We start from the raw sequence: 15563 nt of genomic DNA, 5'->3' as shown, positions 1-15563 counted from the left end.
TAGCTACTTCCGTTTCTACGTAGCAACATAACCACTGAATAGAACGCGACGGTAGTGTAGAAGGAATATCTTTGGAAGCAGTTTGCTGGACTACAACAACATTGATTTGACAGCTAACGTTAGTCAGCACCTGCAAATATGGTAAAAATAATTATTTCATTTAACATGAAAGGTTTTGTTTCATGTAGTTAGCTAGTTCAATAATAGTTATGTAAAGGGTGTGTTACGTGCAGGCAGGCCGAACAACAAATAGTGATGACTTATGTCATTGCCAATCCATTCATGGAAGCATGAAGATGTTTTGAGTAGTGCTGAGGAAGTAAATACAATCATAGAAAATATGTCACCAGAGAGTGTGACTTAGCCACGGAGGATCATTAGCTTATTTTAAAGCTGTGGCTTGTTTTAAATCACAAGCATGTAGGTCTATATGCCTAGTTGTGAAGACTTCAATTTGGGCAGAGGGCATGGCAATAGGCCTAGCTGATTATTGAGATGTGGCTGTCAGTGAAAACCAATGCATCTAAAAATGTGTGTGAAGATAATGTATCTTGGGCTCCCGAGTGGCCCAGTGGTCTAAGGCATCTCAGTGGAAGAGGTGTCACTACAGTCCCAGGTTCAAATCCAGGCTTTATCACATCTGGCCTTGATTGCGAGTCCCATAGGGAGGTGCACAATTGGCCCAGTGTTGTCTGGGTTTGGCTGGGGTAGGCTGACATTGTAAATAAGAATTTGTTCTTAAATTTCACCTTTATTTTTTATGTTTAGACAAGGGGAGGGGTGTGTGGCGAGTATATTGGCATGTCTCTCTCCAGAATGCTCTCAGCTCTCCAAAATGTACGGCATTCACCCATAGAATGATTAATTAAAAGGGTTATACAAATGTTTTATCCATCCAATAGAGAATTCCATCAGAAAAACAATAATCCCAACCCCATATGGTTAAAATGTTAGACGATTTACTGAGAATTTAGCATGTGAATGGAATGTCATCACAGGTTTGAGTAAAAACATGGGCTTTTTCTAAATTAAATCTGTTGAATACAAGACTAAATGGGTACTAAATATATGTATTTACAAAGCTAAGAGACTGAATTTCAGTATCCATCCTCCCCGAAGACAATCTGTTCCTGTTTGGTGTATTTTGAGTCTTTCCCTTTATAATCGTCATAGAAATGTCTATCCATGTAGATTGATTACCAGTATAGGCAATGAAACCCAAGGATCTGGAGGTGTAAATTACAAAGGTATCAAGTCGATTTTGTTTGGTCCACCGAGCGGAAACACCTCCTAAACGGTACCACCTCATGCCAAATATAGAAGCGATACAACCAAGAGCAGTGCAGTCTAAACTAGCAAATTAACATTCTTATTTCATCAACACTGCCAAGTACATTAAGGTTATAATATTGTAGAGAACAATTATGTCATTTATAATGACATGGGGCAAAGAAAGCTAAGTTGACATTAATTTTGCAGCACCCTCTTGAATTTGCCCTGTTTTTCTCTACATTATACAACAGTGAGTGAACGCCCTACAGAACGCGCTGAGCTGTCTCCCACAAATTCTTGCAAATTCATTGTTTTGTCTGGTTTGCCCTTTATTTTTGTCAATTCCCCATTACATATGTCACCAATAGTACATTTACCGTTAATCCCCATTTGGTTACATACATTTGTTAATGCATGGATTAATTAGGCCTATAGTCATTTACCGTTCTCATTCTCTGAGTGGAAAGTGTTTGCAGAGTGCACAACCTGTTACACTTGTGAGGAACTTGTTTTGGTTTATTTCATACCATCAATTTTTTCATTGTATTTTCTTTTGAGCGCTCCAAATGAGCATGTGTGGTTTCTCTGTCCTACTTCTACACCTGAGCATGCATAGGCTAACTGGCCTGCTGCACACAAATGTAGGAAAGTGCCCATTTGGGGATTTCTGGTTGTCTTATCACCACTAATAAAGGTGAACTTCAGTCATTTTTTTTCCTCTACCTTTTTTAATCCATTGTGAATGATAGTTCCTCCCAGTATTTGAAAAATATTTCATGGCCAAAAGTTGAGAATGACACATTAATTTTCAAAGTCTGCTGCCTCAATTTGTATGATGGCAATTTCCATATACTCCAGAATGTTATGAACAGTGATCAGATGAATTCCAATTAATTGCAAAATCCCTCTTTGCCATGCAAATGAACTGAATCCCCCAAAAAACATTTCCACTGCATTTCAGCCCTGCCACAAAAGGACCAGCTGACATCATGTCAGTGATTCTCTCATTAACACAGATGTGAGTGTTGACGAGGACAAGGCTGGAGATCACTCTTGTCATGCTGATTGAGTTTGAATAACAGACAGGAAGCTTCAAAAGGAGGGTGGTGCTTGGAATCATTGTTCTTCCTCTGTCAAACATGGTTACCTGCAAGGAAACACATGCCGTCATTGCTTTGCACAAAAAGGACTTCACAGGCAAGGATATTGCTGCCAGTAAGATTGCACCTAAATCAACCATTTATAGGATCATCAAGAACTTCAAGGAGAGCGGTTCAACTGTTGTGAAGAAGGCTTCAGGGTGCCCAAGAAAGTCCAGCAAGCGCCAGGATGTCTCCTAAGGTTGATTCAGCTGCAGGATCGGGGCACCACCAGTACAGAGCTTGCTCAGGAATGGCAGCAGGCAGGTGTGAGTGCATCTGCATGCACTGTGTGGTGAAGACTTTTGGAGGCTTTTGGATGGCCTGGTGTCAAGAAGGGCAGCAAAGAAGCCACTTCTCTCCATGAAAAACATCAGGGACAGACTGATATTCTGCAAAAGGTTGGACTGCTGAGGACTGGGGTAAAGTTATTTTCTCTGATGAATCCCCTGTCCGACTGTTTGGAGCATCCAGAAAAAAGCTTGTCCGGAGAAGACAAGGTGAGCGCTACCATCTATCCTGTGTCATGCCAACAGTAAAGCATCCTGAGACCATTAATGTGTGGGGTTGCTTCTCAGCCAAGGGAGTGGGCTCACTCACAATTTTGCCTAAGAATACAGCCATGAATAAAGAATGGTACCAACACATCCTCCGAGAGCAACTTCTCCCAACCATCCAGGAACAGTTTGGTGATGAACAATGCCTTTTCCAGCATGATGGAGCACCTTGCCATAAGGCAAAAGTGATAACTAAGTGGCTCGGGGAACAAAACATCTATTTTGGGTCCATGGCCAGGAACCTCCCCAGACCTTAATCCCATTGAGAACTTGTAAAGAAATAAAACAATAGTAAAAAGACATTTGAAAAAAAGAGTAGCAAGGCTATATATAGACAGCTCTTAGTCAGGCTTATTGAAGTAGTATGTACATGTAGGTATCGTTAAAGTGACTGTGCATAGATGAACAGTAGCAGAAGTGTAAAAAGAGGGGTTGGCGGGTGGTGGGACACAATCCTCAAGAGGTGGGTGGACAAACAAAACTCCACAAATTCTGACAAACTCCAAGCATTGATTATGCAAGAATGGGCTGCCATCAGTCAGGATGTGGCCCAGAAGTTAATTGACAGCATGCCAGGGCAGACTGCAGAGGTCTTGAAAAAGAAGGGTCAACACTGCAAATATGGACTCTTTGCATCAACTTCATGTAATGGTCAATAAAATCATTTGACACTTATGAAATGCTTGTAATTATACTTCAGTATTCCATAGTAACATCTGATAATAATATCTAAAGACACTGAAGCAGCAAACTTTCTGGAAATTAATATTTGTGTCATTCTCAAAACTTTTGGCCACGACTGTACAGTATCCCCCTTCATAATCTCCAGGCATCGGTGTGAAAGAGCAAAATGTCATGTTCTGAGGATCCCATAGCCCTATATCGAATGGGGATTTCTTAAAATACATGAACACATTTCCCTTTGTGCAAAAACAGTTATGTCTGTCGCATGCTCACTGGTGCTGGAAACTGAGAGCTCGGAACAGGCGAGTTGATACAACGTTGCAAGTTCTCTAGCGACAGCTTCGGGCCGGACCTTTATATATACAGTCATTGGGCTGGACCCAGATTTGATAGGCTACCATGGTCCACTTCACTAGGGATAGCTCAAGACCAATAGAAAAGGCAGACAGGCCTAGGGAGATGAATTAGTAGAGACGACAAATAAAATGCAGGTTCTTTCAAATTGCATTCTATTTGCCACGTGCTTTATACAACAGGTAGACCTTACAGTGAAATGCTTACAAGCACTTAACCAACAATGCAGTTAATAAAAAAGGGTTAAAGTATTTACTAAAATAAACTGATGTTTTTAAGAATAACATAATTAAACAATAAAATAACAGTAGCGAGGCTATATACAGGGGCTACCGTTAGAGTCAATGTGCGGGGGTACAGGTTAGTCAAGGTAATATGTACAGTTCCAGTCAGAAGTTTGGACACACCTACTCATTCAAGGATTTTTCTTTATTTTTAATATTTTCTACATTATAGAATAATAGTGAAGACAAACTATGAAATAACACTTGAAATCAAAATATATTTTGAGATTCTTCAAAATAACCACCCTTTGCCTTGATGACTGCTTTGCACACTTGGCATTCTCTCAACCAGCTTTACCTGGAATGCTTTTCCAACCGTTTTGAAGGAGTTCCCACTTATGTTGAGCACTTGTTGGCTGCTTTTCCTTCACTCTGCGGTCCAACTCATTCCAAACCATCTCAATTGGGTTGAGGCCAGGTCATCTGATGCAGCACTCCATCACTCACCTTCTTGGTCAAACAGCCCTTACACAGCTTGGAGGTGTGGTGGGTCATTGTCCTGTTGAAAAACAAATGATAGTGGGACTAAGTGCAAACCAGATGGGATGGCGTATCGCTGCAGAATGCTGTGGTAGCCATGCTGGTTAAGTGTGCCTTGAATTCTAAATAAATCACAGACAGGGTCACAAGCAAAACACCCCCACACAAATCACACCTCCTCCATGCTTCACAGTGGGAACCACACATGCGGAGGTCATCCATTCACCTACTCTGCGTCTCAAAGTCACAGTGGTTGGAACCAAAAAATCTCAAATATGGGCTCAGAACAATGAACAGATTTCCACCGGTCTAATATCCATTGATCGTGTTTCTTGGCCCAAGCAAGTCTCTTATTGGTGTCCTTTAGTAGTGGTTTCTTTGCAGCAATTCGACCATGAAGGCCTCAGTCACACAGTCTCCTCTGAACAGTTGATGTTGAGATGTGTCTTACGTGAACTCTGTGAAGCATTTATTTGGGCTGCAATCTGAGGTGCAGTTAACTCTAATGAACTTATCCTCTGCAGCAGGAAGTAACTGTGTCTTCCTTTCCTCTGACAGTCCGCATGAGAGCCAGTTTCATCATAGTGCTTGATGGTTTTTGCGACTGCACTTAAAGTTTCTTCTAAAGTTCTTGAAATGTTCCGTATTGACTGACCTCCGTCTTAACGAGGGACGGTCGTTTATCTTTGCTTATTTGAGCTGTTCTTGCCATAATATGGACTATCTTCTCTATACCACCCCTACCTTGTCACAACAACCGTTTGGCTCAAACACATTGAGGAAAAAAATGCCATACCTGTTAATTGAAATGCATTCCAGGTGACTACCTCATGAAGCTGGTTGAGAGAATTCCAAGAGTGTACAAAGCTGTTAAGGCAAATGGTGGCTACTTTGAAGAATCTCAAATCTCAAATATATTTTGATTTGTTTAACTCTTTTTTGGTTACTTCACTTTTTTGGTTACTTACATTTACATTTAAGTCATTTAGCAGACGCTCTTATTTAGCAGACGCTCTTATCCAGAGCTTACTTCAAGTGTTTATATTTCATAATTCATTCTACAATGTAGAAAATAGTAAAAATAAAGAATAATCCTGGAATTAATAGGTGTTTCCAAACTGTACATGTAGGTAGAGGTAAAGTGACTATGCATAGATAAACAGAGAGTAGCAGCAGCATAAAAATTAGTGGGGGGGTGGGACAATGCAAATAGTCCAGGTAGCCATTTGATTAGCTGTTCAGGAGTCTTACGGCTTGGGGGTAGAAGCTGTTAGGAAACCTTTTGGACCTAGACTTGGTGCTCCGATGCCGTGTGGTAGCAGAGAGAACAGTCTATGACCTGGATGACTGGAGTCTTTGAAACATTTTTGGACCTTCCTCTGACACCGCCTGGTATGGAGGTCCTGGATGGCAGGAAGCTTGGCTCTAGTGATATACTGGGCCTGCACACTACCCTCATTAGTGCCTTGCGGTCGGAGGCCAAGCAGTTGCCATACCAGGTGATGCAACCAGTCCGGATGCTCTCGATGGTGTGGACAGCTCTCAAACTGCTCCACTACAGATCCGTCTGGGGGGAGTGCTCGGTTCTCCTTTTCCTGTAGTCCACAAATAATTTCATTCATCAGGATATTTTCTGTTTTTATTTGTCGGCTTTATGTATTATTACTTAGTTGACAATTATAGGTCTACTGATACATTGACGGAGGCTCTCTCTTAGTTCTATGCGTTCATTTCTTTAGCCACCAATCATTGCGTCCATATAGCAGAGGCTGGTCCACTGGCATTAGTGGAATTTTTACTTTTAGATGTATCATTTTCATTCCGATTTGTATTTGTAACCAGTTGACAATTATTATTTTTTAAATGAATGCACATATGAAAATCAGAATTGCCACGCAGATCAGTAGAAGTGGTAGGACAAATTGTAAGCTTCCCCAAACTTGCGCGCCACCTAGTAATATACCATCGTCAACAGAGCGCACATTTCTTTGTATTGCATAATTACAACAGGTGTGTGAGAGGGGTGTTGTTACCAAGATTGTGCCTATTATTAAAACTGAGCAAATGGACAGCAATGCGATCCATCGCGGAGAAAAGCGCTCACCTCGATCTAGCACCAGCTGGTGGAAAGCACCACTCACTGTGTTACTTGCTAGACTAATGGGCTAGTACACCTACGTGTATGACATAGGCAAGAGCAGGCCTGCGAACCGAGGGCGAGAGAATGCCACGTTCCTTGATATTGTTCCCATTCCATTTTTGCCAAGTTTAGAATTCTGAACTAATAGAAAATAATGTGGAGAACCTGTGAGCATTACTCTAGATCACTTGATATCCACCACAAGGGTGAGAGAAGAGGGAGTGAGAAAGAACCGACTTAACTTGTCAGTTGGTCTGCCAGATGGTGAAGCATGATTTATCACTCCAGAGAAAAACGTTTCCACTGTTCCAGAGTCCAATGGCCTCAAGCTTTACAACACTCCTGCCGACGCTTGGAAGTGTGCATGTTGATCTGAGGCTTGTGTGCGGCTACTTGGTCACGGAAACCCATTTCATGAAACTCCCGAACAGTTCTTGTGCTGAGGCTGTTTGGAACTCGGTCGTGAGTGTTGCAACCGAGGACAGATGATTTTTACGCACTTCAGCAGTCCCGTTCTGTGAGCTTGTGTGGCCTACCACTTTGCGGCTGAGCCGTTGTTGTTCTTAAACATTTCCACATGACAATAACAGCACTTACTGGGGCAGCTTTAGCATGGCATAAATTTGATGAACTGATTTGTTGGAAAGGTGGCATCCTATGACGGTGCCACGTTGAATGTCACAGCTTATCAGTAATGTCGTTCTACGCCGATGTTTGTCTATGGAGATTGCAAGGCTGTGCGCTCTATTTTTTTTTTTACACTTTTCAGCAACTAGTGTGGCTGAAATAGCCAAATCCACTAAGTCCACATACCTTTGTAAATATAGTGTAGCTAGCTAATGTTAGCTATGCTATTAACTGTCAGTAGGAATGGCTAGCTAACGTAAGCTAATCAGCTGCTTTGCTGTCTCTGTCAGACTTTTTTCCCCACATTTAACATTTATTTAACTAGGCAAGTCAGTTAAGAACAAATTCTTATTTACAATGACTGCCTACCCCGGTGACGCTGGGCCAATTGTGCGCCGCCCTATGGGACTCCCAATCACGGCCGGATGTGATACAGCCTGGATACGAACCAGGAACTGTAGTGACGCCTCTTGCACGGAGATGCAGTGCCTCAGACCACTGTGCCACTCGGGAGCCCAAGTGAGGCAAAGCTGCTGTACTGACACTTTATCTTCTTCCATAAACAGGCAGAAGTCGAAGAGACACTAAAGAGAATTCAAACTCACAAAGGTGTAATTGGAACAATAGTTGTTAATGCAGAGGGTAAGCAAGACACCACTGAAGTAACATCATCCCTCCCTCTCTACAATCCCATGTTTACATCCTCTTCTAGGAGCTGTACCTTTAGCCACAACATGATGATTACTTTTATTTGTCAGGAACCATGTACAACATGCCATTGTACCAGATTTAGCTAGATTGCTAATTTTCATCTGTAGCCCCTGGGCATCAAAGACATACCATTTGAATTTATGTAGCAGGTAATAGTCTCATCACTTCTCTATTATAAAGTTGATGCTGTGTGTTGGTCTTTCTCAGGTATCCCAATCAGAACTACCTTAGACAACTCCACCACGGTGCAGTATGCTGGCCTGCTGCACCAGCTCACTATGAAAGCCAGAAGCACAGTCCGAGACATCGACCCTCAGAACGACCTGACCTTCCTCCGCATCCGCTCCAAGAAGCATGAGATCATGGTGGCACCTGGTGAGTGTAGCAGAGGTGGTTTAGGTTCTCAAGGGACGCCCATCCACGAGAAGATCATCTATGTATCTGACATGTTGATATTGTGCTTTTGATTCATTGTTAATATTTCAAATGTAATGAAACACATTTAGGGATTTTACAGTTTCTCCTCCCCTCTCTTTTCCAGACAAGGAGTATCTATTGATAGTCATCCAGAACCCCAGTGAATAGCCCCAGGAGGTTCCTGTGAGAGTCAGGCAGTAGCTCCTCACACACTGATCTTTGTCTCTTAAGAATATATGTTTTGTGAAACTGGACCACATATTTTGCTTTGTGCATTTTCTCCTTTTTCCATTCTGCAATGTTTCCTTATTCTATTCATTCTCCTTCTTAGCCATCATCATTAACAAATAAAAAAAATGAAGAAACAATATAACATTTGGAGCATTGTGTATGTCCTATTTTCCTATGTCCCGTGCCCACCCCGTATGTTGATATGAATATAGTCTATGTAAGGAGGGTAGATAGACTGAATCTGAATGACTTTATTCTGAGTTCATGTAGAAGAACTGAGGAAGGTCAATGTGTAAGAGACAGAGCTGTAGTGTATGGTCAGAGTAACCACTGAGCAGCAGTATCAGACATGTTTCATTTTCATTCAACTGTTTGTTCTAAAGAGCTTCCTGGGGCCTGATTTGAGTTTGCTAGCAAGCTGTCCAAAATAGTTTGAAATAAGTATTTTTGGGGGGAATTATAGAATTGGAATTTACAAGGTATCATTGACTTAACAACCCATGTATCTTTCTTAATCAGAAAATCACAGTTTATATGTGGCTGTTTTATCAAAGTTGGCTGGCTAATTTAATAATTCTGCTTTTATAAATCTATGGTGTAGACTCAAATCAAATACCAGATCAGGCCAGCAAAGGGCATATGTGGGCTGTCACAGCACACTCTCAGTTTTGTGATTTTACATTTTAGCAGACGTTCTTATCCAGAGCAACTTACAGTATTGAGTGCAAAAATGTATACTTGTTTTTTACACTTTCAAAACAGATGTTCAGAATTGAGCCTGTATGTGGGTGTGATAGTGTAAAGAGAATGAGGGAAATGTTACTAATGACCATAGCGAGTACATATCCACCACAGCCACTACATATCCACCACAGCCACTACTTCTGGAGGTGGGGGATGTGGTCTACATGTGCCTCTCCTCGGGTTCCAGGTATTGGCTCACTTTTATTAGGCTAGAACAAACTTTGTTGTTTTCCTTTACAATGTGTCCCTAATACGTAGCCTAATTATTTACATGGTAGTTAAATAGGATATGATGGTCATCCGTTACGCAAGTACAGTATTACAGTGTTGTTGAAGAGCACTTCAAGGGATAGTTCACTCATGACAAAATGACATTGGTTTCCTTACCCTGTAAGCAGTCTATGGACAAGGTATGACAGCAATTCATGCTATGGTTTAGTTTCCCTGGCACTGTTTCCACATGCTATCGTTTTAGCATGTGTGGTAAAAATCCCATTTAAGTCTTAGGACCAATATTAGCATTTTTCATGCATCAAACTAAGCATGGATTGCTGTCATATACTAAAACGTTTCCCTGTGAATGTACAGCATTATACTGGAACCAGAGTTGGGATGCTGTAATATGTTTTATGGTAAGGAAAATAGCATATCTGCTGTAAAGCAAAATGACAGTATTAAACTGGCAACTCTGGTGCCAGTGTAATGCTGTAAATTTACAGTAATTCTCCCTGAAATCTAAATGTAAGAAAAACCAATTTGTACAAAATACATTTATTCAAATTGGTAAAAACATTTTTAAAATGTTCAATAGAAGTAACAGTTAACATGTAACAAAATGAGAGCATCATTACAACACACATTTTAAAACTATATTGTGTGCCTGGTTGTGGAGAGAGACAGAGACGAGCTGAGGGCCGAGTGATCCAATCACACAGGGTTGTGACAGCTGAGGAGGAAGGACACTGTGTCCTGGTGTTGCCTTTCATGCTCTCCCCATTAAGTAGACTATCACAGTGGCATCTCGATGGGTACCTATATTAGTTATTTTTGTGTAGGTGGCTATCCTACTTGAAACTATAATACTGGGAGGGAAAGGTTGGCCATGCTACCTAGGTCGGGAGGCCCCTCGATACAAAACCGGTGCATGGGTCATTCGCATCGGTTTTAGTGGTTTGCGAGTAATTTAGTGGCTCATGCCGTGGTTGCTCCGGTAGTTTACCACAGCCACAAAGTCAATTGTGGCTAAACCCTGTCTAATTCTACAATTTCTTCTTAAAATCTCATTTTAAACCTAACCTTAACCTCACTGAAACTTGTGCCAACCCTTAAGACCAAAAAGCAAATTTTTGTTTGCATGAATTTTTACAATGGTAACTAGTGACAACCATCTTTTGAACCGCTAGAAACAAGCAATTATCTCTGTAGTCATGGTAAAAACATAACGGTCACGAATCGGCGCTCAATTTATTCTCTAAGGCACTCAGAGGCTGCAGTACAGGCAGCGAAGCCTACCATCACAACAGTTATCTGGGTGTTTTTTTTTCTAGGTCGCACAGCAAGATATTTACAACCGATTTAGAGCAGACCGAAAGAGCTAGCTGGGTTAGCCAAGAAAACATGCAGCAATTCAATGTTGGCTAACAATAAAAAATACTTAAACAAGTCAAAGTATCAACCCAGCAGCTGCTGAAAATATTCTCCCACTTCAAGATTTACTAAAATAGTCTGAGCTTCATGTATCTTGGAAGGAGGCTTCCAATTACAGTTAATAACAGTATTTTTCTGCATTTTACCCATAATGCATTGCAATCTACAGCATTAATGCTGTAAAACACATTTATGGTATTTTACTGTGCATTCTAGAGTGTTTTACTGTTGTAATGACAGAAAAGTCTTAGTGTACCTTACAGCTGTGACGACCTGCCATCTGCCGAATTCTCCCTAATAGGATGTCGGTGGGCGGAGCCGGGAGGGTCGTCAGCGAAATGGGACACCCCTGGGCTAGGGTGTGTCCCGGGGATAAATACACCTTTCCCCCATTCATTTAGACTCTGTGCAGGCACTTATTTTTGTTTGTTTTGGCACTGCGACACCCCTCATTATCACCATCTATGCATATAACCACTCACTTACACTACTGAATACTGACTACACGAACACCACTGTTAATTGTATATGGTTTACTTCAGTTAAAAATAACAAAAATATATTATCTCCATGTTGTCTCCCTCTTTTACTTGCTACGAGCCAGTTCATGACACAGCACAGGTGTCAAACTCATGCCATGGAGGGCCAAGTGGCTGCAGGTTTTCACTCCTACCCTGTACTTGATTGGTAAATGGTCACTAATTAGTAAGGAACTCCCCACACCGGGTTGTCTTAGGGCTAAATGAAAGGCAAAACCAAAAACCTGAAGACACTAGGCCCTGCATGGAGTGAGTTGACACCCCTGGATTATAGGTTAAGGAAACTAATGTGTAATTTTGTAATTTAGCTGAACTATCCCTTTAAAACAGATTGTTCTTTAGATCGTGTACAGTGATATTGATACACCTAACAATTGAACATAGAAATCGAAATAGATGACACTGAGTGTGAACCAAAGTACCTCCACTTCATGAAATGGTTCTTCTACTTCATTTGACACAAACATTATACAAAATACAATCTTATATTCATTAAGGCACACATTCAACATACAGTATAAAGTACTAGTTTCATTAAAGATGTAATAATGTCCCAAATACACACTTTTTGATTAGTGCAACAGCCAAGCCAAAATACTTGATAATCAAGTATAATTGATTACTACCCTGGAATAGGTCGTTTAGCATCTGCAACTTTTTGAGATCTGATAGAATTGGATAGGTGTCCCACAATGACATCAATTCCACATGGCCTTTCAGACCAGATGGAGCAAGATTCAAAGTTTATTTGCCAAGTGCACAGGAGTAAAACAGTACGGTGTACTACCATACCAGACAGCATGCAAATTAAAACGGGAATATATACAGTACCAGTCAAAGGTTTGGACACCTAGTCATTCAAGTGTTTTTATTAATGTTTTACTATTTTCTACTCTGTAGAATAGTGACGACATCAAAACTATGAAATAACACATGGAATCATGTAACAACCCCAAAAAGTGTTAAACAAATCTAAATATATTTTATATTTGAGATTCTTGAAATTAGCCACCCCCTGTGTACTGTGTGGAAAGCACAGTACACAGTATCTAGTGCCCCACCGAAGAGAACCAGGATTCCGTTTTAATAATGAATTGACAACACTGCACTAACGGACAGTGTGTGTAGCAGAATAACAGAGACAGAGTTTCCTTCTTTTCCTGTTTGTGCTGAGGAGTAGTAGTAGCTTCCTAGTTCTGTCCGTGATGTCAGGGATGTGGTCCGTCACTGGACTGGGAATAGATATGCAGAAAGCTCACAACAAATCTTTGTCTCATTTTAGAGTAAGTTGTAAAGCATCTGAACTTATCCTTCACTGTACATATTGCCAGTGGTGTAAAGTACTTCAGTAGTACTTTAAAGTATTTTTTACTTTGTATTCTTTTACCTATTTTTACTTCACTACATTCCCTTGACACCCAAAAGTTATATATTGACAGGAAAATGGTCCAATTCACACACTTATCAAGAGAACATCTCTGATCATCCCTACTGCCTCTGATCTGGCAGATTCACTAAACACAAATTGTTAATTTCTAAATTAGGTCTGAGTGTTGGAGTGTGCCCCTGGCTATCCATCAATTAAAAAAAATATATATGCAATTGTGCCGACTGGTTTGCTTAAAGCTTGGTTGCAAATGGGTCTTCCAAATGGACAATGACCCCAAGCATACTTCCAAAGTTGTTGCAAAATGGCTTAAGGACAACAAAATCAAGGTATTGGAGTGGCCATCACAAAGCCCTGACCTCAATCCTATAGAAAATGTGTGGGCAGGACTGAAAAAGCGTGTACGAGCAAGGAGGCCTACAAACCTGACTCAGTTACAGCAGCTCTGTCAGGAGGAATGGGCCAAAATTCACCCAACTTGATGAAATAAATAAAGGCTGAAATAAATAATTCTCTCCTATTATTCTGACATTTCACGTTCTTAAAATAAAGTGGTGATCCTAACTGACCTAAGACAGGGAATTTTTACTATGATTAAATGTCAGGAATTGTGAAACTGAGTTTAAATATATTTGGCTACGGTGTATGTAAACTTCTGACTTCAACTGTATTTCGTACAAGGTTAGTCCATGTTGAAATTTAGTTAACTTGATTATATAGTCCTGTGGTTTAAATTTCATCCTCAAAATAACAGTTGACTTTTTTCAAATCCAATGTATCTGAATGTTTTGACTCAGTTTCATCTTTCTCCATCTTCTCCCTCTGCCTTCCCATTGGAGTTCCTATCCTTACCAAATATTGTAAGAGAGGAAGCCCCCTGGCCATTTAAGAACCATTTAAATATAATGAATTGGAAGGTTGTGTAGGACTATGGTAGGTGAAGAAACCAATCTTTTCAGACTGTTAGTATTTATCTGGTCAATATGGCAGTGTATTAAGCTTGTTGCTTGTAATAGTTTTTATATGTGAAATTGTGATTGTAATATAAATTGTATTTTCATGTTTAAGGACTCTTGGAAGATTAGTCCAACTCAGGACTCAAAGGGATCCTAATCAAATAAAATCGGACAGTTTTTTTTCTCTGTGAGAAATCTTGCTTTTTCATTACAATTTGTGATATGACTGAACAGTCTGTCAGCTAAAATGTGTTGGACTTACAACTGATTGGATGACCACTTTCAAATTGAACCTATCATTCTCTGTTTTGTATGCAGAACCAGAGGTATCAACCTATAAGATGGAACATGAGGTAGCAAAAAGTTATCAACAGGCTATGTAACAAAAATGGGCACTATCAGACTGTTTTTGCTAGTTAATGAACTATGTGGGAGTCTCTCTACTCTTCTTATTACACTATTCTCAGTCACTGGTCTCGATGTCAGGCTAAAATAAAAACAACTCATGTTAATATGTAGCTAGATGGGTAAATTTGAATGTTCCCATCTTTCCCCATTTCTCAGTCCTTTCAGCTGCAACTGAAACTGTATCATGGCCTATATGTTTATCCATCACACACAGCAGACAGATACAATGCTGATCGGTACGGCATGATGAGAGGGGATCTTCTCCTCTAGTTGTCCAGTGGCATTAACCAGCATGTGTTTTTTTTCCTGGGCTGAGTGCATTATAAAGTTTCAGGTGAGTCTCGCAGTAAGAGGCCAGTGACATCAGACAGGACTTGACAGCTATGGGTTTTCTCCCAGTGCAGATGTCACACCCCACACCTAAAGGTCCAGCACAACAGTGAAGGGGAGGAGCAGTCGGGAGTCCTGTCTTCATCAGTTATTCCACTAATTCAGTAAGTAGAGAGTTTTTCCTCAGAAAAGGCATTGGGCAGTGGAGGCTCATCCGAAGAGAAAGGAGAGGACCATCCTCCTCAGTGAATTTCATAAAAATTAAAATAGTAAGTTAGTTATCCTTTTTAGATAAAACTATACTAAATATATTCACATCACCAAATAATTTACTAAAACACACTAATTGTCAATGAAGGTCTGCAGTAGCCTCAACAGCACTCTCTGGGGTAGCACCATGGTGTAGCCGGAGGACAGCTAGTTTCCATCCTCCTCTGAGTACATTGACTTCAATACAAAACCTAGGAGGCTCATGGTTCTCAGCCATTCCATACACTTACACCATTAATATTATAATTTCCCAAAGACGTCCTATCAGCGCTCTTGCAGTATGAACTGTATGAACTGACATTTTGTCCACCCAATCAAAGCATCAGAGAATTAATCTAGTACTGAAAGCATAAGCTAAAGCTAACTAGCACTGCAGTGCATAAAAT

The 15563-nt window shown here is 40.6% G+C and overlaps 1 protein-coding gene across 1 annotated transcript; it reads left to right on the top strand.

Moving 5' to 3' along the window:
* Positions 1-2: 2 nt before the first annotated feature.
* Positions 3-9046, top strand: LOC118376235 (dynein light chain roadblock-type 2). The gene is made up of 4 exons (XM_035762929.2): positions 3-141; positions 8104-8179; positions 8456-8623; positions 8790-9046. The coding sequence occupies exons 1-4, from the start codon at positions 139-141 to the stop codon at positions 8831-8833; spliced, it is 291 nt and encodes a 96-aa protein (XP_035618822.1). The 5' UTR covers positions 3-138; the 3' UTR covers positions 8834-9046.
* The last annotated feature ends 6517 nt before the right edge of the window (positions 9047-15563 follow it).

The sequence above is a fragment of the Oncorhynchus keta genome, chromosome 22, assembly GCF_023373465.1.
Source record: "Oncorhynchus keta strain PuntledgeMale-10-30-2019 chromosome 22, Oket_V2, whole genome shotgun sequence".
Taxonomy (NCBI): Eukaryota; Metazoa; Chordata; class Actinopteri; order Salmoniformes; family Salmonidae; genus Oncorhynchus; species Oncorhynchus keta.
This window is presented reverse-complemented; position numbering and strand designations above follow the sequence as displayed.